This window comes from Alosa alosa, chromosome 19 (assembly GCF_017589495.1).
Source record: "Alosa alosa isolate M-15738 ecotype Scorff River chromosome 19, AALO_Geno_1.1, whole genome shotgun sequence".
In the NCBI taxonomy this organism is placed as follows: domain Eukaryota; kingdom Metazoa; phylum Chordata; class Actinopteri; order Clupeiformes; family Clupeidae; genus Alosa; species Alosa alosa.
The window spans coordinates 3,419,116-3,445,292 of NC_063207.1; the positions used below are offsets into that span (position 1 = coordinate 3,419,116).

The 26,177-nt window shown below is 42.4% G+C and overlaps 2 protein-coding genes across 6 annotated transcripts in view; both read left to right on the forward strand.

Moving 5' to 3' along the window:
* Positions 1–1,931, forward strand: part of clmna (calmin a) — a 31,198-nt gene extending 29,267 nt beyond the window's left edge. For both annotated transcript variants that reach the window (XM_048228426.1, XM_048228423.1), the window contains exon 13: positions 456–1,931. In XM_048228426.1, the coding sequence (XP_048084383.1) occupies positions 456–615 (160 nt within the window). In that variant the 3' untranslated portion in view covers positions 616–1,931. The remainder of the gene's footprint in view (positions 1–455) is intronic.
* Positions 1,932–4,117: 2,186 nt separating this feature from the next.
* Positions 4,118–26,177, forward strand: part of dicer1 (dicer 1, ribonuclease type III) — a 52,934-nt gene continuing 30,874 nt past the window's right edge. For 2 of the 4 annotated variants that reach the window (XM_048227280.1, XM_048227283.1), the window contains exons 1-18: positions 4,118–4,239; positions 9,164–9,218; positions 11,325–11,441; positions 15,058–15,271; positions 15,522–15,684; positions 16,720–16,844; positions 17,062–17,196; positions 17,733–17,893; positions 18,211–18,379; positions 19,190–19,662; positions 19,953–20,085; positions 20,241–20,483; positions 20,782–20,936; positions 21,584–21,716; positions 22,525–22,600; positions 23,124–23,263; positions 23,794–23,973; positions 24,974–25,187. In XM_048227280.1, coding sequence (XP_048083237.1) covers positions 15,158–15,271; positions 15,522–15,684; positions 16,720–16,844; positions 17,062–17,196; positions 17,733–17,893; positions 18,211–18,379; positions 19,190–19,662; positions 19,953–20,085; positions 20,241–20,483; positions 20,782–20,936; positions 21,584–21,716; positions 22,525–22,600; positions 23,124–23,263; positions 23,794–23,973; positions 24,974–25,187 — 2,614 coding nt within the window. In that variant the 5' untranslated portion in view covers positions 4,118–4,239; positions 9,164–9,218; positions 11,325–11,441; positions 15,058–15,157. Of the gene's footprint in view, positions 4,240–6,142; positions 6,222–9,163; positions 9,219–11,324; positions 11,442–15,057; positions 15,272–15,521; positions 15,685–16,719; positions 16,845–17,061; positions 17,197–17,732; positions 17,894–18,210; positions 18,380–19,189; positions 19,663–19,952; positions 20,086–20,240; positions 20,484–20,781; positions 20,937–21,583; positions 21,717–22,524; positions 22,601–23,123; positions 23,264–23,793; positions 23,974–24,973; positions 25,188–26,177 lie in introns of all 4 variants that reach the window. The other 2 variants (XM_048227281.1, XM_048227282.1) reach the window with 2 other exon arrangements.

Below are 26,177 nucleotides of genomic sequence, written 5' to 3' on the forward strand. Positions count from 1 at the left end.
CAGGCCCGGATAAGATGGTGGCATCTCTGAGCTCAGGCCCAGATAAGATGGTGCTATTTTCTGTTTTTTTTCTTCTTCACATTTTACACGTTTAAAAACTTTATCTGTTCTGGGGTTGTATGTTTTTTTTTACCTTTTCTGTTTGGCTATATTTGTTTACCTTTTCTCACTCGGCCTGCCAGTGGCAAGGTTGTTTATTTTTGTTGCCATGACGAACGCCTGATCTGCTGATGTCTCATAAGGGTGTAACTCAGGAAGATGTGTCAGTTTCACCTTCTGGGATCGACCGCAATATGCGTCACCAAAACAAAACAGGGAGGAAAAAAATAAGAAAAGAAAACAAGAACCCTGCAGTGCTGCTCACCTTTCTATTTTGAAATGATGTGTCCCCTTGTGTAACCGAGGGGGTGTTTTGCAGTTGTGATTCATTAATATGGCACCTGCTCCTTCCACAGAAGAGGGAGCAAACCCGAGAAGAGAGAGCCGCCTGTGGAGCTCACGCTGGAAGAAATCTGCCTTCTGCTCGTCCTGTGGCTTATCGTTTACTGCCTGTTCGTCCTGCCTCAGATAGACTTCCGAACTCTTCCGCAACTCCTCCTCAACATTGAAGAGTGATCATATTGCAGGACCTATCTATTTTGGTCACATGACATTGAAGGGAGTCGGAGCATTTCACTGCTCTGCAAATATAGTCAAGTGAACTAAAAGTGTTTTTCTCTTCCCTCATTACTACAAGATAAACATTTGAGAATTTATTTGGACGCTAACCCATCTTCAGTTGATGTATTTACACATGAAGATAATTTGTCACAAAATATATCTGTGCTACTGTAGTCCTGTTTTTTTCTGTTTGGAGTGTGTGTTATGAAGAGGTACATTTGATTCCTCAAGATATTTTGTAAATATTATGTTGTAAAAGACTATCAATGAAGTAGTGGCCACCCATGGAAAGTTCTTTTTATATAATTGTGCATGCAGTATTCAGTGGTACAAGTGAAAGTTTTGATTTTTATAGACTTTTAAATATGTTATACGTAATGCACAACTTCCTTACGGCAAATGAACTCATGGTTCCTATTCTTATGAAGTGTATTGGTAGTTTTCGGCATTGAAAGAGAAGGGGTAGTGTCTATTGCACTTTTTAAATCACAAAACGCAAACTGCCAAAGATGGAAATTTAGAGAGGTCAAAATTATAGTGATCAGAAATGTATCAGATACTCTTAAAAGTTAACATAGTCAGTAAATATCTGTATTCATATATATTTATAGAGCCTAATCTCAGAAATGTTAGCCATATTTTTGTTGAAGTTGAGCATAGAAAGAATGATTTTCAGTAACATGAGCATGTTTATATATTATGCAGAACGCTACTCTACTGTGCTTGAACATTTGGAATCCTAAGGGAAGACCGACACACACACAGACAGAGAGAGAGAGAGAGGTTTTGCTTCACAAAAGAAATTACATGATTACCTCTAGTTCATCTGAAGTACATCCTCACTTGCTGTTTATTTTTGTTTTTACACTTCGAATGTGATAAAAATGCATCTTCCAATCTCTCAAAAGGAGGTAATTACACAAACACAGAATATCATGACTATATTTTTTGTCAACATAGGTAGGCTATAGGGCAGGCACAATATTGACATTAACATTGTTTTAATAAATTGCTTACAACACAGCCTTTACAGTTGTGCTTATACATACCTTGATGCATATTGTGGTGTTAGTGATGAACGAGTGTGTTTGTGATGAGCGAGTGTGTGTATGTGTGTGTGTGTGTGTTTGTGTGGTGGGAATCGAATGTGATCGTTCAAACCGCGCGCTTGAGACATATTTAAAAGCCTAATACTGCATTTTGCTTTTGTATCAGATCTGATAATGATGTATCAAAAGCACCTGTGAAGTGCAATAAATGAAATGCTTTGCCCTCTCTGTCCAATGTTGTACTTGTTTTACCGTTGCCCTCCTGTTGTCAGCAGGCTAAGACAACCTGATACATTGTGTTAAGGGACGTGTTATTGTCCAAATTAATCTCAACACTAAGCAATGTTTCATACCTGTATTGATCGTGACCTCTTTCAGTAGACGTCAGATTGACTACACGTCAATGCTCTCGTTCCCCCTCATGCAGTGGTGCACAGAATGTGATGCATGTTGGACTCTTTAGCACAATGCAAGCATGCACTGTACTAAATCCAGCATAGGCAGGGGCGCAGCTACCCATTTTTGAGGGGTATGCAACAACAATATTGCCCCCAAAAAAAAAAAAAAAAAAAACACAAACAACTAAAGCAAAACAAAAGGCCAATAATTTACACTATTACTGTGCATTAGTGCCTATCGAATATGTTTTTAAAGAAATGCTGCCAATTTGAAGTTTAACTTGATGTTATACTTGGTAAGTATAGAAATGGTGCGTTGCCACTTTAAGAGAGTCTAAACGGTTCTCATAACGTCCTTTTGCCAGTTATTGCTCACAATGGATAAGGCTGATAGGCACTCTAGCCTTGTTGGTTTGCACCACATTGACAACACAATATTACATTATTACAAGGAGTATTGTTACGTTATTACAAGGCCTTCATTGTTAGGATATGGAAACATGTAATGAGTTGCTGCTAGCATGACATTTCTGTTTGCAGTTGGCCATTAAAATAAAAAATGATTATTATATATATTAAAATATGAACATGGTATACACCTAGCTATCTGAATGGAATAGGCTATGTTTCAATCGGCATTATGCTTAAAAAACGCTAGTTAGTCTGTTAACATTCATATTTGCAAGCCTCCAAGTACAGACGTCATCACTTTAAATCCTACCTGTTGCCTTTCACCGTCCACTTTATTTAACTGCCGTTGCATCCCTTGACATGCCATCTCCTTTTCCCTCTTTCTTTTTATATTTTTAGTCGTCAACAGCTTTTTTTTGCTGTATCCATCTTTTTCCATAGACGGCAACTCACTACCATAGACAGTGCTCACTACTCGTAGGCCTATCTACTCGCCCAGCGCTCACGGCGCCCCCACTCCCTGGGTCTTATGAGATAGGGCGCCTACTCTAGCCTGTTAGTCCTCTAAAATGTTATAGAACATTGAGAAAATGTTGAAATGATTCAGAAACGGACAGCAGTAGCTACATATAGAAAACACCAAATATATTATTATTTTTTTTTTTTACCATGCTTTGGCGCCCCCATGGAGCTGCGCCCCTATGCGCCGCATATAGCGCATACCCACTTTTTGCGCCACTGAGCATAGGCTAGATTACGTTCGGCCAGATCTGCGTAGCGCTGCATGAAGTCGAATGAGAAATGTCACAGAAATGTCTGAAAATCTACTCCTTCTTAAACATTGCTACCACTGCCATCTGGTGGTCGAATTGCGTACTATTTTATTTGCACACATTAGTGAAGACTGCATGGACAGTTAATATTTGATAGAATGACCTATTTCGATTATAGCATGTTATTTACACGCATTGTGTATGCACAGTGTTTTACATTTTAGAAAAAAAAAATAGCAAAGGACACCAAACCAAATATATTTCTGCAGGTGTTATCAAGCTACAAAAACTGTTTAAGAATGCTTACTCTCTTCATGAATGCAATCACACAGCCCAAAATAAAAGTAAACTATGCTCATAAGAAATAGTCTACTGCTTAAACAGGAAAACTTTCAGCAACAAAGAAATTGGAAATTGAGACTGAGGGCAGTAACACATGTCAAAATAAATGTCACAATCAATTTACTGTGCCATTACTTAGCAAGCAATCTCTGATGGTAAACCCCTGGGTAAAAGCAAAGCATGTAGAGATGAAAAATCTGAAAGTGGATTTTTAAAATGATTTTATGTTCTTGTTAGAAATAGGCCTATGTCAGTTTTTTCATGAATTTTAGTGACATTCATCCAAGACAGTTTACAGTTTACATTTCACATGAACAATCTTAATTTGAGTAACGTTTGAGATGTCTATGTGTTAATTTTTATTGTAAAAGTGAACTGTGCACACTGTTTCACACTACAGACCTTTGCAAGTGGGCACTGTGACTTTTATATTGGAGCTTCTTGAAACCGCTAGCCGGAAGCTAAAGTATCCTTTGCGCTAGTTGCTGCTTGCTTCGAATGAGCTATTGGAGTCTGACAACAGCAGGAGGGAATGGAGAAAAGGGTTCCTAGCGAGATAACAAGAACATTTTAATTCAGGACGGCCAAATAAAGACATTATATTAGGTGAGGATGTTGGACTGATGCACGATGTATGCGTATTACCTCTTATCGATCACCGTGATTCAAGCTTAGCCGAAAACCGTGTCTTGTCGCACCCTCAAGATAATCAATTAACTAGCCATCGAGCTAGATAAGGATTGCTAGCTGCCATCGCTGTTTTGCAAACTAATTTGCCGACGTTAGCCAGCGAAATGTACATTATATGTATATCTTGCAGTTTATTTCAGACTGTCCATAAAGTTTAAGATGTCACGAAAACGGAGTATGCCTACAGTTCGCGTGTTGGTGGCTTATCGTGTTCGGAAAATACAGCATATTTTCACTGGCTACGGTTGTTTGACTGTCTGCCGTTATGCATGCATATCAACGCATGGAGATTTGCGCCCTGATGTTAGCTTATGCTAAGCATGCACGTTTGACAGCCTCACACTCATAAAATGTTGCAAAGTTTGTCTCTAGGAGCTCAATCTTTTTATTTGCCATCAGATCATTTAACGTTGCGATAATATGATCAATGTATTTTGATGGTAAGTAAAGGGTTGGTCATTGTAATGCCATGCATTAGTGAAAGCAGGGGGTGACCCGTGGCTTGCTAGCAACCCATCTGGTCGTCAGTAATATTTGGCCAGAGTGGCTAGCATTAGCATTAGCTGGCTAATTATGCTAGCTAGCTGTACTAGAGGCTGTGTCTTGAGCCCGTTTAGCGCCAGTCAATGGCAAGGTCGCATTGAGGCCTAGTACGTGTGAAATTCAGTCATCCGGAGTGTAGGCTAACCACAAGGTTTCCCTTGAATACAGCAAACCAGTAGAGGAACTTAATTTATTACATAGTTCTTCAACTGATGTACGTCTTGAAATTTAACTTTGGTCGCTAGAAGCAGTTAACGGTGTGTGAGTAAAACAACGTTACTCTTGTATGAGCAATTCGTCGTTAAAGTTAGCTTGGCCATAGACTGTATACAGTCTATGAGCTTGGCAGCTAACTTGGTCATTGATGTGGCAGTGCACATCACACCAGTTTATGGATAGAGAGAATCCGCTAGCTTGGATTGGCCTTAATGTTAGTATGGCAGATGTTCATGGAATTCCATCCATAAGCTGTCATAGAAGGCCAAAGGGCTGTGTAGCATTGTGTGTGTGTGTGAGTTGTTTCCTTTTCTTTGTCATGTATGAGGAAGCGTCATCTAACGTTAACGTACATTAATTCGAGCTCACTGAATAACGTAACATATTGAAGTTGGTTAATTATATTTACATAAGTGGATTAGGTCTGTTGTTTGCGATCAGCTGTTGTTTACTGTCTGCACCTAATGGTACAACGTTTTAATACCGTTAGGCTAACATTACCCATGTTGGCAAAACAAAAAAGTAAATATGTAATGGTATTTTTCGGTAAGCAACAATTTGCCCGTAAATAAGCAACATTTTTGCCCAACATGTTATGTAGCGTTCTACTTTGGGTATACTTAACAAAGCTATTTGGTTTGTTAGTGAGTCTTGCTTTGTGGGATGTAGTCTTACCAGCAGTGAAAAAATTACAACGTGAATGGGCTGCAGTGCTGGCCGCTTAACGTAATGTCTTCTGCGTTGTCAGATGAAACGCCCCAGTAGATTCGTTGCATTGAAATTATGTTGCCTCCATTTGCCCTTTCACACTCAACATGGAAGTCTTTCCTTGTAGAATTTCATATGCTGAATCTGAAAACCAATTTAAACAAGCACTTTTCATTCTGCTCATGTTTTGGGGCCAGGCCAGAACTGCACATGTGCTCCGCAAATGTTCTCCGTACACACAAACCGATTTTGTCATTTCTCTCAAACCCCAAGTGACTGTAATGAAAGCTAGAGTGTATAGTTGATGTAGATTTATGAGTGCATGTAAGTAAGCCTCGCCTTCCTTTTCTAGGTCACCGATAGATGACATGGAGGGCTGCCGTTGGCCCAGTTCATGTGACTGGTTTGACTGAAACCCAAGTTTTTAAGATGTCAGTTGATTGCAAGTGGTGATTACAGAGGGTTTCAGAAATCTGTTTGTGCTTAAGAGACCTCTTGGTTTGTTCATCTGACCACAGCGTATGATTCTGTTGCTTGAATAATAATTTCTATTTTCACCTCAGTACCATAACATTATTTATGGGAGGACTTAGTCGGACTAAGTAGAAGTAGGAGAAAAAAAGTCCAGAAAAGAAAACAGCAAACAATAGAAAACACGTTATTCTGTTTTGTTTCTATGTGGTTCACAGAAGTGTTGTAATATTGTACTATCAAGTTTTTTTTTATTTGTAGTAGAAATGTTTTTGGCCCAGGTTTGGCTTCACATATTTGTTTACAATGTACTACCATTTCCTGGGTGATTTCCCCTTGAAAAAAAAGAGAATTCCTATTTCCAAGGTCACATTTTGTGTATGGGAAGTCATTCCAGTAAGCCTGTATAGTTGGTATAAGTCTTATGCACATGAAATGCTAGCTGATTTATTGAAGTCTATGAAATATCACAGGACTTAATGTGTTTGCTTAAGCTTATCACTGTTTCAACAAAGCTCCATTAACTTGATAAGATCTTAAAAGTCTACATAAACCAAAAATAAACATGTTTTCTGAGTTTGTCACACCACAAAACTGGGTGTTGTTACCCACCCAGACAAATCTGAATGAAGGAAAACATCACTAAGTAGATTAGCTTAGCTTTCAAAATGTCAAATGTTGTGAGTAGGTCTGCTGTCTGCTGAAACCACACCCAAATGATCAATCCCAAGCCCCGCCACTTATTTTGTTGCTATGTCGGACAAGTTTAGGGTGAGTTCGAAATTCAATTTGACACATTCTGGACGTTCTGATAGTGTGATGTTCTGAATAAACACTATAAATCCAAATTTATGAACGGTTAAGTGTGGTAGGACGGCATTTTATGAACGCACCCTTAGTCAGACAAGCTGGACAGAAGCATGACCCCTGTGGTTCTGTTTCGCTAGGTGCCACTTGTAGTAGTGTTTGGGCCTTGGATAGCCTCCTAGCGTTATTGCTCCAAGAACTTAAAGCGATGGTTCGGAATAATTTCACCCTAGGGTCCTTTGCACCATGACCCCGAGCCAAACACCCTCCCAGAACCTTTTTCCCTTGGTCGAACCCTGGTTGAGTAGCGCTGTCAGAAACTAATGACGTTCTGCAGTCGTGATGGAACCAACTTTTATCTCGTAAATTACCCCACTAATAATGCCCTGAATGGTACGAAACTTCTGCAGTAGTACAACTATGACCAAGTCCAATTTAGTCCAATAACGAGGCATTAGAAAGTTTGTAAGTGCACCAGGAGTTTATTTAAATAAGACTTGCCTGATTATCTGCTACTATACTGCTGCATCGACGTTTCTACCGTGATTTGGGAAAAGCATGTTATGCTTTACAATTGAAGAGTTAGGCCTAGCTAACTTTACCTAATTTAATCATATAGCCTAGCTAACTTATGCCAACACTGCATTTGAAGCAACATTAAAGCTTCTCCTATTCTCCTTAAGTGTCTTATTCAAGAAATTCTTCTGCAGTAGCTCTGTTATTTGGCTAATGTTATTAGGTACCTACCTATTCAGATGTCTTTGCAAAGGGCCAAGTGACCTATCACATATTGTTCCAACTATTCTCTAAACCAGTCGAGTCTTAGTAACTCTACACTCTAGATGAGCTATTTAGTGAACACACCTGTGTGAAGTGACAACACATGGATCTTGTGCTAATCTACTGCAGAAAGCAGATTTTTCACAATGCTTGGTACCTATAACCTACAAGGTGTTTCCAAACAAACCTCCTATTTTCGCTTACAGAATCTTCCAAATTCTGTTAAAGAATCCCTTGGAGTTACCAGGTACCTGCTGGTCATACCTCCTGCTTGGTGACGGTGTTATCTGTCCTGGCCTTGCATAATGTTGGCTTGGGTAAATAGTAGAGGTGTCTGTTGACTTGGTTCCCTTCGTGTTGTCTTAGCCTGCCCAGGCGTTGGCATGGCAATGTAGGTCAAGCGCGCTGCTTTGTTGTAGGCCTTGACTGGGTCTGCGGAATGCAGTCTGTCTGTGGCGCTGTGCTAGACTCCGTTATACAAGGTGTCTGGCTCCCAGGGGCCTTGTGTTTGCAAGGGGATTCAGCTGGGACACTTGTCTGTGTCTTTGTGCTTGCACATCTTTGTGTGTGTGTTTTGTCTCTCTCTCTCTCTCTCTCTCTCTCTCTCTTCTCTCTCTCTCTCTCTCTCTCTCTCTCTCTCTCTCTCTCTCTCTCTCTCTCTCTCTCTCTGTTTGTGTGTGTGTGTGATTGACTCCCAATTTATAGAGATTTGTTGCAAGGGATATGATTATTCTTCGCACCTCTTGTAAGACATTCACACCAGGCTAAACTAATTAAACCGTTCTTAGAAGTGGCTACTCTGTCGACTTCATTAACAAACCGCTGCCTTTGTATAAGATAACCGTAGACTGTATTTAACAGGAGAGAACACACAATGCAGCATTTGCAATACTGTCCGAACACATGGAAAGGCCATTCAGGTGGGACAATGATGGACAGCATGGCATTTGTTAGAATCTGCAAGCGAATATTATGCACAGTCAAATCCCAGATTTATGATCCCTTGCATTGATTTGGAAAGCAAATTCTTAACCAGCAGCAAATGTGCTCACCAATCGCTCAATAAAAATGAAGCCGTGTGTTACTTGAGCTGAAATGACTGCCATGATTGGTTGCAGCTGTGGAGAGCACTGTGTGTGTGTATGTGTGTGTATGTTTGAGGTCGGGGATCGTGTGGTCTTGATTTGGTGTGGCTAAAAAATGCGTTGACAAGTCAGTTGTCATCCAGTATCTAAGCGGACCCCCATGCCAACAGCCTGTCCACATTCTCAGTTAAAATATTATTCTCAACTTATTTTTCTCTCCTTCTCTCTAGTGAATCAAGACGAATCGGTAGAGTTGACCCTGACTGGTCATCTACTGCTCTAAAGGTATTTATCAAATCGCCTCAGACTGCTTTTACTGCTACGGTAGTTTAGGTTATGGAGTCAGCTGTAAGCATTAGAGAGGACTTGGACAGCCTCCCATTGCTAAGTGTGTATGAACAGTAGGGCACCATATTGTTTCGTCTCTCAAATACTGTCTTTACTCCTTCCCATGATCAGAATCTATCTATGTAAAAAACTATGTTAATGAATAACACAAATGAGGACAGTTGCCAATGACAGGTTGCTGAAATAGGCCTACATTTAGCACAGTGTTACTCATTGCGCGGCTCGCGAGCCACATGCGACTCGTCAAGCTATTATTGGTGGCTCGCATGCAGCTTTGGCGAGATTTTGCCGAATTTGGTTTTACTCATTTTGAGTAGGCCTAAACTGTTCGCCAAAGGCCATCATCTCTGGCCCCAGCTTGATAAAACAAAAGTAGGCTCTGATTTAGCCTAGTCTACTACTGTATGACTTCAACGAGGTGATCTTTAGTTTCGTTCTGCTTACAGTATCTCACTGCCACTTGCAACGCCTTTGAATGCAATCCGCTGCCCTGTTTACCGGCAATGCCACAGCGGACTTAAACTGCCACCTTGTGGCGATAAGTTGTAATACATTTCATGCAGCTGCGTGTATCTTTTACTGTCTATGCGTGTATCACGGAAAGTGCGAATGTGCTATGTGGCCATTTCTAAATGGGACCCACTGTAGGCTATGTGGTAACACAGCCAATATATTTGTTCAAATGTGCTTCCTAAACATAAAATACTGCACTACAAAACGCAAACATCTGAATTATACTTCTTCCTTCACCCAAATAATGAAGGTGAAAGGAAGTTATCAAGCATTAGCTGTATATATTTAGCTGTTTTGGATGTGCTATTTTTTTTTTTTTGTGGGATATTTATATGTAGAAATGCACATTTGCAAAGGGGAGTTAGTATGTCGTCTTAAAAGTGTCTCCTTTTGATTTTGCACTGCCAATGTGGCTCTTGTGAAGAAAATAGTGAGGATCACTGACATAGCATTTTAGACCTTGTTTGTCAACTGTACATAATTCAAAATGCAATAGCAAATAGGCTAGTCAGTTAGTGTAGTTATATGAACAGTTTTCTCATTGAATTTGCATAAAATGTATTTGCCTATACTGTGATGTTTATCGTTATCGAGATATGACATGACAAATATGGTTTGACCAAATTTTGGTCATATCATACAACCCTGATGAGAAGTATGTTGAGGCAATGCTGTTAAAAGCTCTTGTATCTGGAGTGTAGTTAATCAAATGCTATAGCATCAACTAGTTTTTGTTTTCATTTATTTACCACCATGTTTTCTGCATGTATTGAACATGCAAAGGACCTTGTTACACTCTTGGTGTGCTGAGGGACTCCGATAGCAGATGTTGTTTTAGCAGTACTGTTGGACAGCAGGGTGAAATTCTTCTACACAGTGTGGAATTAATTTTTCATTAGATAGCCAGTTGATGGCCAGAGATGGCTCTCAGGTTATCTTGAATGGAATGTTGTAATGTAGATTCTAATTTGATTTTTCCTTTGTTCGTCATTCTATGGCATTGCTATTCTCCCATGCAGCGATGACTGGATGATAATGTACCACATGAGACCTTATGGTAGACATGGCGTTTGTGATGTGTTGTTTTATAGCCTAAGTCTATGTGAAGGTTTTTGTCAGGCATTGATGTAATATGGAATAGCCTAAGACATTATTATACAGATTTCCTATGCGGTTTATTGTTTGCACAGCCAAGGGCAAAGCCTTCCAGACAGAGTCAGCCCCGGTCTCATTTCCACAGATATATGGTTTCTTAAATTGCCAGGCTTGATGGAAGTGCAATATGTTGAATCCATTCATGCACTGTGACAGGTAATGTGTGCTACAGGTTGATGAATGGGAGATGTCATAAATCCATTGGAAATAATGGGACTTGGCTTGTTAGAGATTCTCTGGGCAAACACATAAACATAAACACACACACGCACACACACACACACACACACACACACACACTCTCTCTCACATATAACCCCCCCTCCCTCCCCTCTCTCTTTGTGGTGATTGTGGTGTGTGTTTGTGTGTGTGCAGGTCGTTCAGAAGAGTGATGTGGGCCTCCCACCGGAGCTGATGGCACGTGAGTGAGAATGAGGCCCAGGATAAGAGCGTCCTGCTCGTGCTGCAGTGTCAGAGACTGAGACCCAATCTGTGAGTACCTGCCCTGGACTGGCACAACGCAAAATACACAAAAACACAAAACTGAAGGGTATTTACACAGCATCAGCTACGGCCCTGGGACGGTAACCACATTACCGCAATACCGCGGTCACGTGACTCATATCGCGGGCCTGAGCTTGTCACCGTTACCACCGCAACAAAAAAAAAAACAAATCTGTGAAACATTGGCCATTTGTGCAAAACCATATTAATACCATATTAACTCCCCCCGTGTATTAACCTCATTGCTGAAGAAAGTTTGCAAAATCATTGTATAAGCCGCGGCTAATAGTTGGGAAAATACGGTCGTTTCTTGCTTTTCAACTGCTGTAAAAAAAAAAAAATAAACAAAAAAAAAACTAGGGCTGTCAAAATAACTGATTAATTTTGATTAATTAATTTGAAAAAAAAATAACTGATTAAAAAAAATAAGGCAGATTAATCGATTCCATGTGACCTTTGACCCCGAGCCATTCTAGTCAGTAACCATTAGACTGTAAAATGAAGGAGAGAGAAGAAAATGTGCTGCCTGGATCATTGATTGGAACATTTACTTTTAAAAAACGGCCTGATGTTGATAAAAATAAAATGTTGATTAAAATAAAGCCCTCTGCAATGTCTGCAGCAAGGAATTTGCATATCACCGGAGTTCATCAACTTTAAAGTCGCACATCAATGCAAAGAAATAGTGTTGACATTCAGGGGAGTGTTCATTTATTTTCATTGTGTCCCCTAGGTTATATCTGTGGCCTGAAATGCCTTTTATGTGAAAAAAAACTTCTTCCACTTTTGAATTGATTTCTTCAGCATATTAGGTCATATCATAGATTATTATGGCCATTATTTGAACAGTGAAAATAATAATAAAAGAGTTTTTGAACTTTAATGTCACTAATGCTGATTATTCAATGATTCATTTGAATTTAAATATTTAAAATACTTTCACAGCAAAAAATATATATGCGATTAATTTAGATTAATTAATCACAGAGTATGTAATTCATTCGATTCATTTTTTTAATCGATTGACAGCCCTAAAAAAAAACATGTGGATGTACATATGTGAATGTGTTTTCGGGGGTTCATCAATGACTGAAGTGCATCTTTAATTCTAGAAGTGCTTGTGGCTAGGCTTGGGAATCGGTTCTAGGTATCGGTAAGGAACCTGTTCCAAATGTTTCGATCCATCGGAATCGTACACATCCAAACATTAACGATTCTAATACAAAGCTTTGTTTTAGAAATGTTTACTTTTTTAGAAATTTTAAAGAATTCAACTTCTGTATTGTTATTGCAGACTTGATATTCATTCTCTAAAACCACTTTAAATTAGACATTCAAAGTCAACAACTCTCAAAGCCATCCTATAAGTCAGTGGTCCCCAAACTTTTTCTTCCAAGGGCCAGCTTACTATGCCTGGCTCTAAGAGAGGGCCAGAGACTCGGAGTATATCAGTAACCATAAATAGCTTAGTGCTGTGAACAACAGCAGTCTACCTTAGTTGAATATTCCATTACATTTAATCTATAGGCTATTGCAATTTAATACCATTGTTAGCTGTGTTTATATTGCCATCATGCCATATCAGTGTAAAACGTAACTCAAATTAAATAATACTAATAAAAAGACTTTTGCATTCCCAAAAGTATATTTTATAAAAAATGTGTGAACTCTGAACTCTGAAAATGTAAAGTTCTCAAACTATGAGAATTTTATGAAGCGCTGAAGTGGTCTGAAATGACCACCATTCTAACTTTTCACTCACCTGAACTTGTGACCTCTTTGTAGGCCTATGAACATTTGAACGAGAAAAAAAAAATAGAAATAATTATCCCAGAAAGTCCCAGAAATATGACTTGAATAGAAGTTAGTTAGTTATTAACAATTAATTGATAAACTTTTACAATACTTTGAGCACTGATGCAGTCAGCATAGGCCTCTTACATTGCAGGTAGGCCTACATTTCATTCCGTTTTTGATGGCAAACGCGAAACAGCGCCAAAATAACCACCAGTGGACAAAAGGAGTATTACATGTGTACTGTTAAAACTCACCATAGAGAATGAATGGGAGAAATTGTGGAGGTTATAGTAGGGCTGGGCGATATGGACCAAAACTGATATCCCGATATTTTGGGGCTGATTGGCGATATACGATATCGATACGATATTGATATTTCAAACAGAAAGAGCGAAGTGCTTGGTATATTCACTCAACACGGCAATTATGACAACACAGCCAGTTTTAATTATATTCATTTCAGACTGCTCTAACAGAGCTGTGCAAAAAGGTGTAAACAATAACATAGGCCTACAATAGGCATAGGTTACAGTTGCTCTGATAAAGCTGTGCAAATAACAAAAGAACAAAAGTTGACCCTGACTGACAACGCAGGCCTACATTGTACTGCACAATGCAATAGGCTATTTTGGGCACAACAATATTGAAAAAACCTGCAGTTTTGTCACACAATGTAGTTTTTTTACCTGTAAGGGTTTGATATGGCCTAGATGACAAGCAAATGTAGACTACGATGGCCTAGACATGTTGCTATCAACAACAAAAATAGTTTTAAACAATTAGGCTACTTAAACAGTGTAACTGAGTCACTCATCAAGAGTGTGATAGACGCTACCGTTGTTTTGTATGCGTTCATTTTTGCATGTTTCTGTTCGTAAGAAAAATCCCTATGCATGATTGAATGGGGTTTCAGGAATCATAAAAAATGATGCCCTATCTGCTCGTGAGTCGCGTGCATATCCTCTTAATAAAATCAGCGTGTAGGTTGTCTCCCTGAGGACTAGATCTCCTACTGTATATCGCTAAACGCAAGCATTCATCGGTGTATTTAAATTAGCTAGGCTATGTACCAAAAATTACATTTTACCGTGACATTTTACCGAGCTGTAAACAGTGTTGTAACTTAAATCTGCGTGTACAAAACCGCTTGGAGCTCCAGTGGAATTTTGATTTCACAACGAGAATTCTCGGTCTAGCCGTTGATGTGCCGACGGAATAGGCATCAGCACCAACCTCTGATCAAGGTAAACAAAATCTGACTCGGTGTCCGTCATGTTTGAAAGTTTGTAGTGCTGCGAGGGAGAACGTGCACACGCAAGGGGCGCAGTTAAGCAGAGCTGCGGCTATCTGAATGGTCTGAACACAGAAGAACAAGTGGCTTTGATAAAATGGCCCATTATTTGACATAATACCGGTATTACGATATTGTCTCAACTACATATCGTTTTCACAAATATATCGGTCGTAGTCGTAATACCGATATATCGCCAAGCCCTAGGTTATAGTTTGACGATGTCGTACTCCCGTGCGGGCCGGATGCTATATACCACGGACATGTTTTGGGGGGCCACCCAAAATGAGGTGGTGGGCCGTAGTTTGGGGACCACTGCTGTAAGTGTTCACCAAATGATATGGGAATCGATAAGGAATCGCATCGACCTGGACAATGCCATTGATATCGATAATTTCTTAACGATGCCCATCCCTACTTGGCAGCCATCACACTGTAGCTAATACTGAGGTTATGTAGTGTCTTTTGCCTTATTGTTGTGTGTGTGTGTGTGTGTGTGTGTTCTGGTCTCTGCAGTAAGCTTCGGAGCAGCAGGATGAAATGAGATAAGCACTGGACGACTGGAGGCTATCCTGCTCTTGACCCCCCCCCTCCTCCCCTCATCAGCCCCGTAGGCATGGCTGGACTACAGCTGGTGACCCCCGCGTCCTCCCCCATGGGGCCTTTCTTCGGTCTCCCATGGCAACAGGAAGCTATCCATGACAACATTTATACACCAAGGAAATATCAGGCAAGTGGCCAAGGCCGATAATGTGTGCCAAGTGGATTTTTTTTTTTAATTACCGTGCCTATGGGGTGTGCTAAATGCTTGCTGGTTTTTCAGTCCCATATGAATCATGCATGCATCTATCTTATAGGTTTATCACATTGACCTCTGCATTTTTAAGGAAATGTATCAGTTCATTTCATTGAGTATCCAAAACAAATATATTAATTCAGAACACATGTATCTGATGTCGAACTCGATTTGTCCCCAACAGGTTGAACTTCTTGAAGCAGCTCTTGAACACAATACTATTGTCTGCTTAAATACTGGCTCAGGGAAGACCTTTATTGCAGTACTCCTTACAAAAGAGCTCTCCCACCAGATTCGGGGAGACTACTGGGAGAACGGCAAGAGGACCGTTTTTCTGGTCAATGCAGGTATGCGTACACACACAGACTGCGTCTACAAGCACTTCATATCCCGGCTATTAGGCTTATCCTGGCACACACACAGACTGCGTCTACAAGCACTTCATATCCCGGCTATTAGGCTTATCCTGGCACACACCCAGACTGCGTCTACAAGCACTTCATATCCCGGCTATTAGGCTTATCCTGGCACACCAAAGACTGCAGTCTACAAGCACTTCATATCCCGGCTATTAGGCTTATCCTGGCACACACACAGACTGCGTCTACAAGCACTTCATATCCCGGCTATTAGGCTTATCCTGGCACACACACAGACTGCAGTCTGGGCAGCCGTGGCTTACTGGCTAGCGCTTCGGACTTGTAACCGGAGGGTTGCCGGTTCGAACACCGACCAGTAGGCACGGCTGAAGTGCCCTTGAGCAAGGCACCTAACCCCTCACTGCTCCCCGAGCGCTGCTGTGTTTGCAGGCAGCTCACTGCGCCGGGCTTAGTGTGTGCTTCACCTCACTATGTGTTCACTGTTTGCTGAGTGTGTTTCACTAATTCACGGATTGGGTTAAATGCAGAGACCAAATTTCCCTCACAGGATCAAAAGAGTACATATACTTATACTAAACCAACCACCACAAATGGAATTCAATTCTCTGGGAAACACTGGACTGCCTTTACAAGCACTTCATATCCTGACATACACACAGACTGCGTCTACAAGCACTTCATGTCCTGGTTATTAGGCTTATCCTGGCATACACACAGCGTTAACAATCTTGATTCTGGTGTCCGTTGGGGCACAATTTCTCTTAAACTGTGGTCACTTTTATAATATTACTCCAAAGGTGGAAATTGGTGCACAATTTGCTTCATAAGAAAGACCCACTAAACCGGGTTTCACACAAAACTTAAAAAGATGATGTGCCAATCATCTTAACTCTAAACAAAACAAAATACATGATGTGTGATTCATCTTAACTCTGTGTAGCTGTACGATGGCTTTCCTGTAAATATTGACGACTGTTTTGTGTTTGTGTGTCTGTTGTAAAGCGTTGTCTGTGGTTCAGCAAGCAGCTACTGTTCGGACACATTCCGACCTCCGAGTTGGCGAGTACACTGAGGAAAGTACTTCCTGGACGTCAGAAAGATGGAGCATAGAAATTTTCGAAAATCAGGTGCGATTATAGACAACGAGAAAGTTTGACTTTTTTTTTTTAATCATTTCCCTACCAATTTCAAGAATCCTTTTGGAAATGTTCATGAATTTTCCGCGTCGTGATTTGAATTACAAAAGGATGAGCAGAGGCCCTGTGAAATGTCATCTCGTAATCGGCAGAGCGCCGACCCCCTGATCTGCTCTCATCTATGCTGTCGCTTGCCTCACTCCCGCAGGTGCTCGTTATGCCTTGCCACATCTTCCTCCACGTGCTCCAGACCGGCGTGCTGCCGCTGTCCAAAATCAACCTGGTGGTGTTTGACGAGTGCCATCTAGCCATCACGGACCATCCCTACAGAGAGATAATGAGGGTAAAATGACTGTCATTGCCCCGAGGGGCCTCTGGAACACCACCGAGCCTCCCTCATTGTGTGGCTGTCTCGTTTTACCCTGACATTATTTCTCCTGGAGAAAAAGAGAGGCGTTGTCAGTTTGAATGAACATGCAAGCCTTTTTTAGTGCTTGAAATTAAATCGGTGGGGTCCTCTCCTTGTTATGTGTGAGAGGGAGGTCAGCGAAGGGGGTATTTATGAACCTATTTGCATGTGGTATGTGGCTCCATTTGCATTCTTATCTGTGTCGAAATGGATAACAGTACTTGGATTGTTTAAGTATGCACTGTTGAGAAATTATTCGATTTTTATCGAGAGCAATTTGGCTTATTGCCAGGTAGCGCTCATACACCATAGAGTTGGAGGATTCCTCTGTCAAGTGTTTCAACCAGAAAATTATATATTTTTTTTAGCGTTTTAATTTTTTGAGTTGAGGATTGTCTCTGGAGAGTTTCATTGGGAGGAGATGAGATTTGTGCTGTTTTGAATGTTTCTATCCTCTGGGCTGCTGTCAGGTTTGTGATGGCTTCCCGTGCTGTCCTCGCATCCTCGGTCTGACCGCCTCCATCCTGAATGGGAAGTGTGACCCCTGCGACCTGGAGGAGAAGATCCTCAACCTGGAGAGGATCCTGAAGAGCAACGCAGAAACTGCCACAGACCTGGTCGTCTTGGACCGGTACGCCACTACGCGTTATCAGGCCATTTCCCATTGGAGAAACATGGTTCATTACAAGTTGGGGTTCGGTTTGGTGGCTTTTTAAAAGCTTGAATGATTTGGATTAAAAAAATAATAGATACAGGAAAAGACTAAGAGAGTTGGTACCTGTCCATAAAAATAAATGTTTGCACTACAGTTCCTACCGAAGAAATGTGGTTGTAACTCATGAACGTTATGTTATGTTTCATTTGAATGCATCAAATGACCGCAAAGGCATTTTGATGTTTGAGGTAAAATAATTCCTTATATTAATGTGTGTGTGTGTGTGTGTTCAGATATGCTTCCCAGCCCCGTGAGGTTGTCCTGGACTGCGGCCCATTTGAGGATAAGAGTGGCCTGTCCGAGCGGCTCCTGACGGAGTTGGAAGAGGCCCTGCACTTCCTCAACGACTGTAACCTGTCCGCACAGCGGGAAGACCGCGACCCCACCTTCATCTCTAAGCAGGTCAGCACGCACTGTGACAGGCGATGACCGCTCTGGAGACAGTGGAACAGATCGATAAGATAAACAGCCCGGCAGGTAGAGGGGAAAATATTGTGAGTAAGAGATCGAAAGAAGAGAAGAAAATGGGAAGAAAGGAAACCTAGCTCCCTCTCTAGAGCAAGGAAGTGCCAAAGTGTTCCAGACAGGCAGACTCGAGGCTTGTAGTTCTCAATTCACTGTGCTGGAATTCAGACATTTCAGTTTCAAAACATTCTTGATAACTTCTGGCACACATATTTCCCTTGCCTTTTGAGCCCTGTACAGAGGTAAGGATGGTGAGGGAGTTAAGCCGTGGCCTACTGGTTAGCGCTTCGGACTTGTAACCGGAGGGTTGCCGGTTCGAACCCCAACCAGTAGGAAGTGGCTGAAGTGCCCTTGAGCAAGGCACCTAACCCCTCACTGCTCCCCGAGCGCCGCTGTTGTTGCAGGCAGCTCACTGCGCTGGGATTAGTGTGTGCTTACCTCACTGTGTGTTCACTGTGTGCTGAGTGTTTCACTAATTCACGGATTGCAGAGACCCCTCACAGGATCAAAAGAGTATATATATATATATATATATATATATATATACTTATACTAATAAGAGTATATATACTTCATATATATATATATATATATATATATATATATATATATATATATATATATATATACCCCTACTGGACAGAAGATCAAAAAGGAAAATCCTCTCTCTCTCTCTCTCCCCCTCTCTGTCCGCTCTCTGTCCGCTCCTGGGGCTCAGGTCAGACATGTTTGTTTCCTCTGGCGCAGATGCTGGCGGACTGCCGGGCGGTGCTGATGGTGCTCGGGCCGTGGTGCGCGGACAAAGCGGCGGGCATCATGGTGCGCGAGCTCCAGAAGTACATCAAGCACGAGCAGGAGGAGCTCAACCGCAAGTTCCTGCTGTTCACCGACACCATCCTGCGCAAGGTCCATGCGCTCTGCGAGGAGCACTTCTCCCCGGCGTCGCTCGACCTTCGCTTCGTCACGCCCAAGGTCATCAAGCTGCTGGAGATCCTGCACGAGTACAAGCCCTTCGAGCGGCAGCAGTTCGAGAGCGTCGAGTGGTACAACAACCGCAACCAGGACAACTACGTGTCCTGGAGCGACTCGGAGGACGAAGACGAGGACGAGGAGGTTGAGACCAAGGAGAAGCCCGAGGCCAACTTTCCCTCGCCGTTCACCAACATCCTGTGCGGGATCATCTTCGTGGAGAGGCGCTACACAGCTGTGGTGCTCAACCGGTGGGTGGACATTACGTTCATAAACCCGAGATTTCAATTTTGATATTTCTATATTGAGCAAGACCGTAACAATGAACTTCTCGAATTTCTACATATTCTTATGTAATTAAAGACTTTTCACAACTTCTGTCCTGTTAACTGAATGTATAACAATGTATGATTGTATTAGGTAACAAACAATAAAACATGCCCATTTTTACATCTACACTGGACACACGTTTTTGAAATGGTCACTTTTACATAAATGAATGAATTCAGCTGTACATTGGGTGTTGCCTGTCCTCTCTCAGGCTCATCAAAGAGGCAGGGAAGCAGGACCCTGAGTTGGCCTACATCAGCAGCAACTTTATCACAGGCCACAGCATCGGCAAGAACCAGCCTCGCAACAAACAGATGGAGGTGGAGTTCAGGAAACAGGAGGAGGTGAGGACCTCACAAACATGGCCGACTACTATGCCACCCAATATGGCTCACAATGGCAGACTTGGTGTCTCCTCAGGCCATAACACAGGAAGTTCATAAGTGTGTTAGTCATCGGTGTCTCTCTTGTCTTGTTTTGTTTGCGCTTCGTTTTCCAGGTTCTCCGTAAATTCCGTGCACATGAAACCAACCTGCTCATTGCGACCAGCATCGTGGAGGAAGGCGTCGATATCCCAAAGTGCAATTTGGTGGTCCGGTTTGACCTGCCGACAGAGTACCGGTCCTACGTGCAGTCCAAGGGCCGCGCGCGCGCTCCCCTCTCCAACTACATCATGCTCGCTGACAGCGAGCGGACGAAAGCCTTCGAGGAGGATCTCAAAACCTACAAAGCTATAGAAAAGGTAGAGAGTCCTGAGTCTGCCTGTCATCGTTGATACCTTTACAAAATCAAGAATCTTAACATTTTCCTGATACATTTGCACAGTGTCTTGCATTGACAGGTTGGGCACACAGACATGCCCTCTGAGATTGAAATGATTGTTACTTGCAAAGTTTACCCACCAGTTATATCACATGCAGTTATAACTCAGTTAACAGTGCAACTGGAAAGTTGTTTTTTTCCTCCGTTCTATTTCTGGTGCTATCTGTTGGGTTAGTGACGTGTCCATTTTAGTTATGCATGTCTCCCCTTGGCTCCAGATCCTGAGGAACAAGTGCTCAAAGTCGGCTGAGGTTGGCGAGTTTGAGGCAGATCCTGTACCGGACGACGACAACATTCTGCCTCCGTATGTCCTCCGGTCAGAAGACGGGGGCCCTAGAGTTACAATCAACACTGCGATCGGACACGTCAACAGGTACGACTAAACTCTAAACTGCCCATCTATTTAATGGAGAGAGGCAGAGAACCATCCCTTACAAAGCCATAGAATTATTAGCATAGAATGCCTTGTTTACGTAGGGGGGAATGGCATTAAGCTGTTCCAGCAGTGCATTGAGCATCCACACAGGTGTACAGAGGACTGGGTTCATCTGTGAAGACTTGCCTACAATGCCTACATCATTAACTTAACAACAAAAGTCACATGGTACGGGGAGCTGCAGCACAAGTGGCCCCACCCGTACTACATTCAAGTCCAAGTGTCCACGGGGGGAGACCCAGGTTCGAGTTGGACCTGCGGTTATTTCCTAAATCCACACCCCATCTCTCTCTCCCACTCGTTTCTTGGTGTCTCTTTGCTGTCCTATCTAGTAAAGGGTAAAAAACCCAAAATTATCATTTTCAAAAAGAAAAAAAAATATCCCATGGTACAAACCTTTTTCCTTGTTTTTGTAGCTTCTCGCACAACATTTAGTTGTTCCCAAGTCAAGTGTGTTATTGTGGCTTCCTAGGTTTACAGTGAATACATGTGAACAGATAGCGTCAGTTCACTTGTATGTACTGTGTGTGGTGTGTTGCTGCTGGAGCCTTGTTGATTGTTGTCGTCCACTGTGGTGTGTGCAGATACTGTGCCAGACTCCCCAGCGACCCCTTCACCCATCTGGCCCCCAAGTGCAAGACGGCGGAGCTGAAGGATGGACTCTACCAGTCAACCCTCTACCTGCCAATCAACTCGCCCCTCAGGGAGCCAGTGAAGGTGAGGACAGGGCAGACTCCCCAGCCTTTGGGTGAAATGCCTTAATATATAGCCTGTAATATGACCGTAATATATAGCCTATAATATGACCTTAATATATAGCCTATAATATGACCTTAATATGTAGCCTATAATATGACCTTAAAGGTGCTCTAAGCGATTTTTTAGACTAAAACATTTTATGTCACTTACTGCAAACATCACCTAACCAACCGCTAGCTGTCTGTGTCCTGAATACACTGTAAAAAAAAGCGATCTCTGTGGACAGCCCAGGCAACAAAAACGGCAACAAAAACAACCTGGGCAAACCTAGCCCATAAAAAAACATAACAAACTGTTCCAGCAAATCACAGACGAGATGCACGTTTAGGAGAGTTTCAATTTCACAGGAGCAGCACGGGAGGGAGGGGGAGGAAGTAGCGAGCTAGCTGTCTGTTCTGTTTGAAAGTCAACAGAAGTGATGTTACCCAGCATCGCTTAGAGCACCTTTAAATGAGACCAATATTCTTTAATACCTAGATTATACCTTGATACCTATATAATCATCTATTATAATAATCTGTAGATCGTACAGGGATATTGTGTCGATTTTAGCATTTTAGCCTGCCTTAAAAAATTCTTCAAAGTTTTAAGTCCACAAACAACAAATAAACAAAAAAAAACCACACAGCTTATTTTAATATATTTATTTAGTATTGCTGAACACAAGTTGACCCCCCTTTGGGGAGTTCTCTACTTCAAAGTAGAGGCAGTCATGTAGAGTGCGTGTCATACTGAGTACTGTGTGTGTGTTTCTGTTGCCTTTTAGGGGCCTGTGATGAACTGTGCAAGACTTGCTGAGAAAGCAGTGGCTCTTCTTTGTTGTGAAAAGCTGCACAAAATCGGTAAGGTCTGATCAGAGGGGGTGGGTTTAGTGTTGCTTGCGTTTGATGTTTTCCTGTTGTGAACGACATGAAATCCTTTAGTACTGTTTAAGCTCCTTTGATTTCAGTCGCCTCCTTTTTTCCTGAGAAATGAACCAGACTCTGAATGCTGTGTCACCACACACACACACACACACACACACACACACACACTGTACAAAGCACTTATTAACAGATTTATTTAATCAAAGCCACGCTACTACAGTGGCTTTGTTGTGTGTTACTGAAACTGTTCTCAGTTATGCAGAAAGTCAAGCAGAGCAGTGAACGTGACCTGTGGTGGTTCTGAATGTGTTCTTTAGATGATGCTGACTGTGCGTGTGTTCGTATATGTGTGCACATGTGTGTTTGTGTGTGTGTGTGTGTGTGCGCATGCACAAATGTATGTGTGTGCGCGCGTGTGTGTGTGTGTGTGTGTGTGTGTGTGTGTGTGTGTGTGTGTGTGTGTTCGTGTTTGTGTGTGTGTGTGTGTGTGCGTGCTCAGGGGAGCTGGATGACCACCTGATGCCCGTGGGCAAGGAGACGGTGAAGTACGAGGAGGAGCTGGACCTGCACGACGAGGAAGAGACCAGTGTGCCTGGCCGGCCGGGGTCAACCAAGAGGAGGCAGTGCTACCCCAAAGCCGTGAGCATCGCCTCCACCCTCTCCTCTCCTCTCCTCTCTGAGATCTCTGCTTCCTCTCCTCTCCTCTCCTCTCTGAGATCTCTGCTTCCTCTCTTTTCTCCTCTCCTCTCCTTTCCTTTCCTCTCCTCTCCTCTCCTCTCCTTTCCTCATCTCTGCTTCCACTCCTCCTCTTCTCCCGGCTTCTTCCATCCACTACGTTGTTGCCATGATGCTAAAATTATGACTTTGATACGATACCTTACCTAAGTATCTCGATACTAATACTGAATCGACACTATGGCACAAACCTTAAACAACAGTAATAGAAGTAATAAAATAGGCAAGAATTCTGAGTGAAATTATATGTATTTTTTTGTTTTTAATTAGGGACAGAACTGTAAAATGTAAAAGAAGTACTAGTGAGTGCTGTCCTTGATTCAAAAACATGAATTAGTGAATTAAGAGGAGTCCATGTCCAGGCCTTACGCCTGTTTTTTGCCCTATAAATGTTTTTTTAGACTATGTAATAAACGTTAACTGTGCTTTGGCAGATACCGGAGTGTCTTCGGGACAGCTACCCGGTCCCTGAGCAGCCGTGCTACCTGTACGTGATCGGCATGGTCCTCACCACCCCTCTGCCTGATGAGCTCAACTTCAGGCGCAGGAAGCTCTACCCCCCAGAGGACACCACGCGATGCTTTGGCATCCTGACCGCCAAACCCATACCCCGGGTAACCACTTTGCACTCTCTCTCTCTCTCTCTCTCTCTCTTTTCCTCTCTTCCTCTCTCTCTCTTTCTCTCTTTCTCTCTCTCTCTTTCTCTCTCTCTCTCTCTCTCTCTCTCTCTCTCTCTCTCTCTCTTTCCTCTCTCTCTCTCTCACCAAAGCTGAACATTTAAACAACATACAGAATTCTTGGAGTACAAATATATGGAAAATACATACTCATTCAAGATTAACAAACTGGTGAGTGTGTGCCTGTGTGTTGCCTGTGTGTGCCTGTATGTATGTATGTGTGTGTGTGTGTGTGTGTGTGTGTGTGTGTGTGCCTGTGTGTTCCTGGGTGCATGTCTCTCTCTTTATCTGTCTCTCTTACTCTCTCTCACATACACACTTTCTCTCGTTCTTTCTCACACACACACACACACACACACACCCTCTCTCTCTCTTTCTCTCTCTCATGCTCATTTTCTCTCTCTCACTCTCTCGCACACAAACACACTCTTTCTCTCTCTCTCTCTCTCTCTCTCTTTTTCTCTCTGATCAGTCATGCATGGTGATGCTGAATCAATTCCAATTTGCTAAAACTAAGAAGGAAATCTCTTGTTTTTACAAGCACAGACACAAAGCAAGACATACGCACACACACAACGGCATATTTGCATCTGCTGGGCCTAAATTCCATTCCAGAAAATCTGCAAATGTTTAGTGCACTTCACATTCAAGCGTGTCCAGTAGTGTTTCTTTGAGCCCAAAAGAAAAACAAATTCTCCTTCCATGTCTTCTATTCACCTGTCCCTTTTAACATTATTCATTTGTGTAATTAAATTAAATGTAATTATTCTCATGTTAGTCAGTTTTATTTGTAATCCAATATTTGGTTTTAGGTCCTATTTTTATATCTTCTGTGAATCAGTATGATCTCTTTTAATGTGTAGCAGACTAAGTGCAGCAGGGCGGGCTCTGTAATGCAGTGGTTGTGATTGTGAGTTTGTTTCCGCTCTGCTCCCAGATCCCACACTTCCCAGTGTACACACGCTCCGGCGAGGTGACCATCTCCATCGAGCTGCAGCGCTCGGGCTTCCTGCTGTCGCCGGCCCAACTGGAGCTGATCACGCGCCTGCACCAGTACATCTTCTCCCACATCCTGCGGCTGGAGAAGCCCGCGCTCGAGTTCAAGCCCACCGAGGCCGACGCCGCCTACTGCGTGCTGCCGCTCAACGTCGGTCAGTTCCTCACCACACCAACACACCTCACGCGCTTAATCGAGCCACTTGCGGTTAGTTTACTGTGAATGGATATGTTCATGGAATTTTTTTGCTTTTTTCGAATGGAGATTTTCATTGAAGTTTGCTTTTAATCTAGGAAGAGGCTAAGCCTATGTGCTTGGAACTGGCGCACAAGAGTTTGGACACAAAGTAAATTTTAGTAAATGCTAAAATCCATTGCTAGCGCTTGTTGCTATTGCAGTGCTAACTTTAGTCTAATTACCATGGGTGCTAGTGCCTGTTGCTACTGCACTACTAACCTTAGGCTAATAACAATGGGTGCTAGTGCCTGTTGCTTGTACAACGCTAATCCTAGACATTTGGAGGGAGGTCTATATACTTACTTTAAAGTTACAGTACCTGCTGTCTACCATTATACAGTCATAATGCTGATACTCTGTTGTTCATCAGCCCTGCCTGTGTTCCTACCACTCAGTGTTATATGAATCAGCCCTGCTTTTTGCACTGCATTTTTACCCATTTTCTGTTTTCTATTGCATCCTGTGAGGCCTCCACATCCATTCTGTAGCTCAGCAACGGAGGCCATTTTGTTTTGTCGGCATGCTTAGGCTAGTTCACAGATGTTCCATCCATGACCCTAACACGGTTTGCAGAGGGGTGTGTGAGTGTCAGAGTTTATCACTGTCAAGGCCTCAACAATCGGACGTTAATTGGATGTTAATGTATGCACTGTCGCATACTTATAAGAGCTGTGTATGGAATATGCAGCCGAAACAAAATAGAACTGAGGAACCTTGGATTTCTCTTACGTACTGTCTGGAACATTTAGAACTGACACAGAGGGCTGGTTTGCCCTTGACTGTTTGAAATGCTAATTCACAAATGTGTGCCTATTTTTCCACACTCCCAAGGAAGTGTAACATTCTCCCCTTCAGGAGAGCAGGGATGTGGCATTTTCCCCCAGGGTCCAGCGGTCTCTCTGAGTAG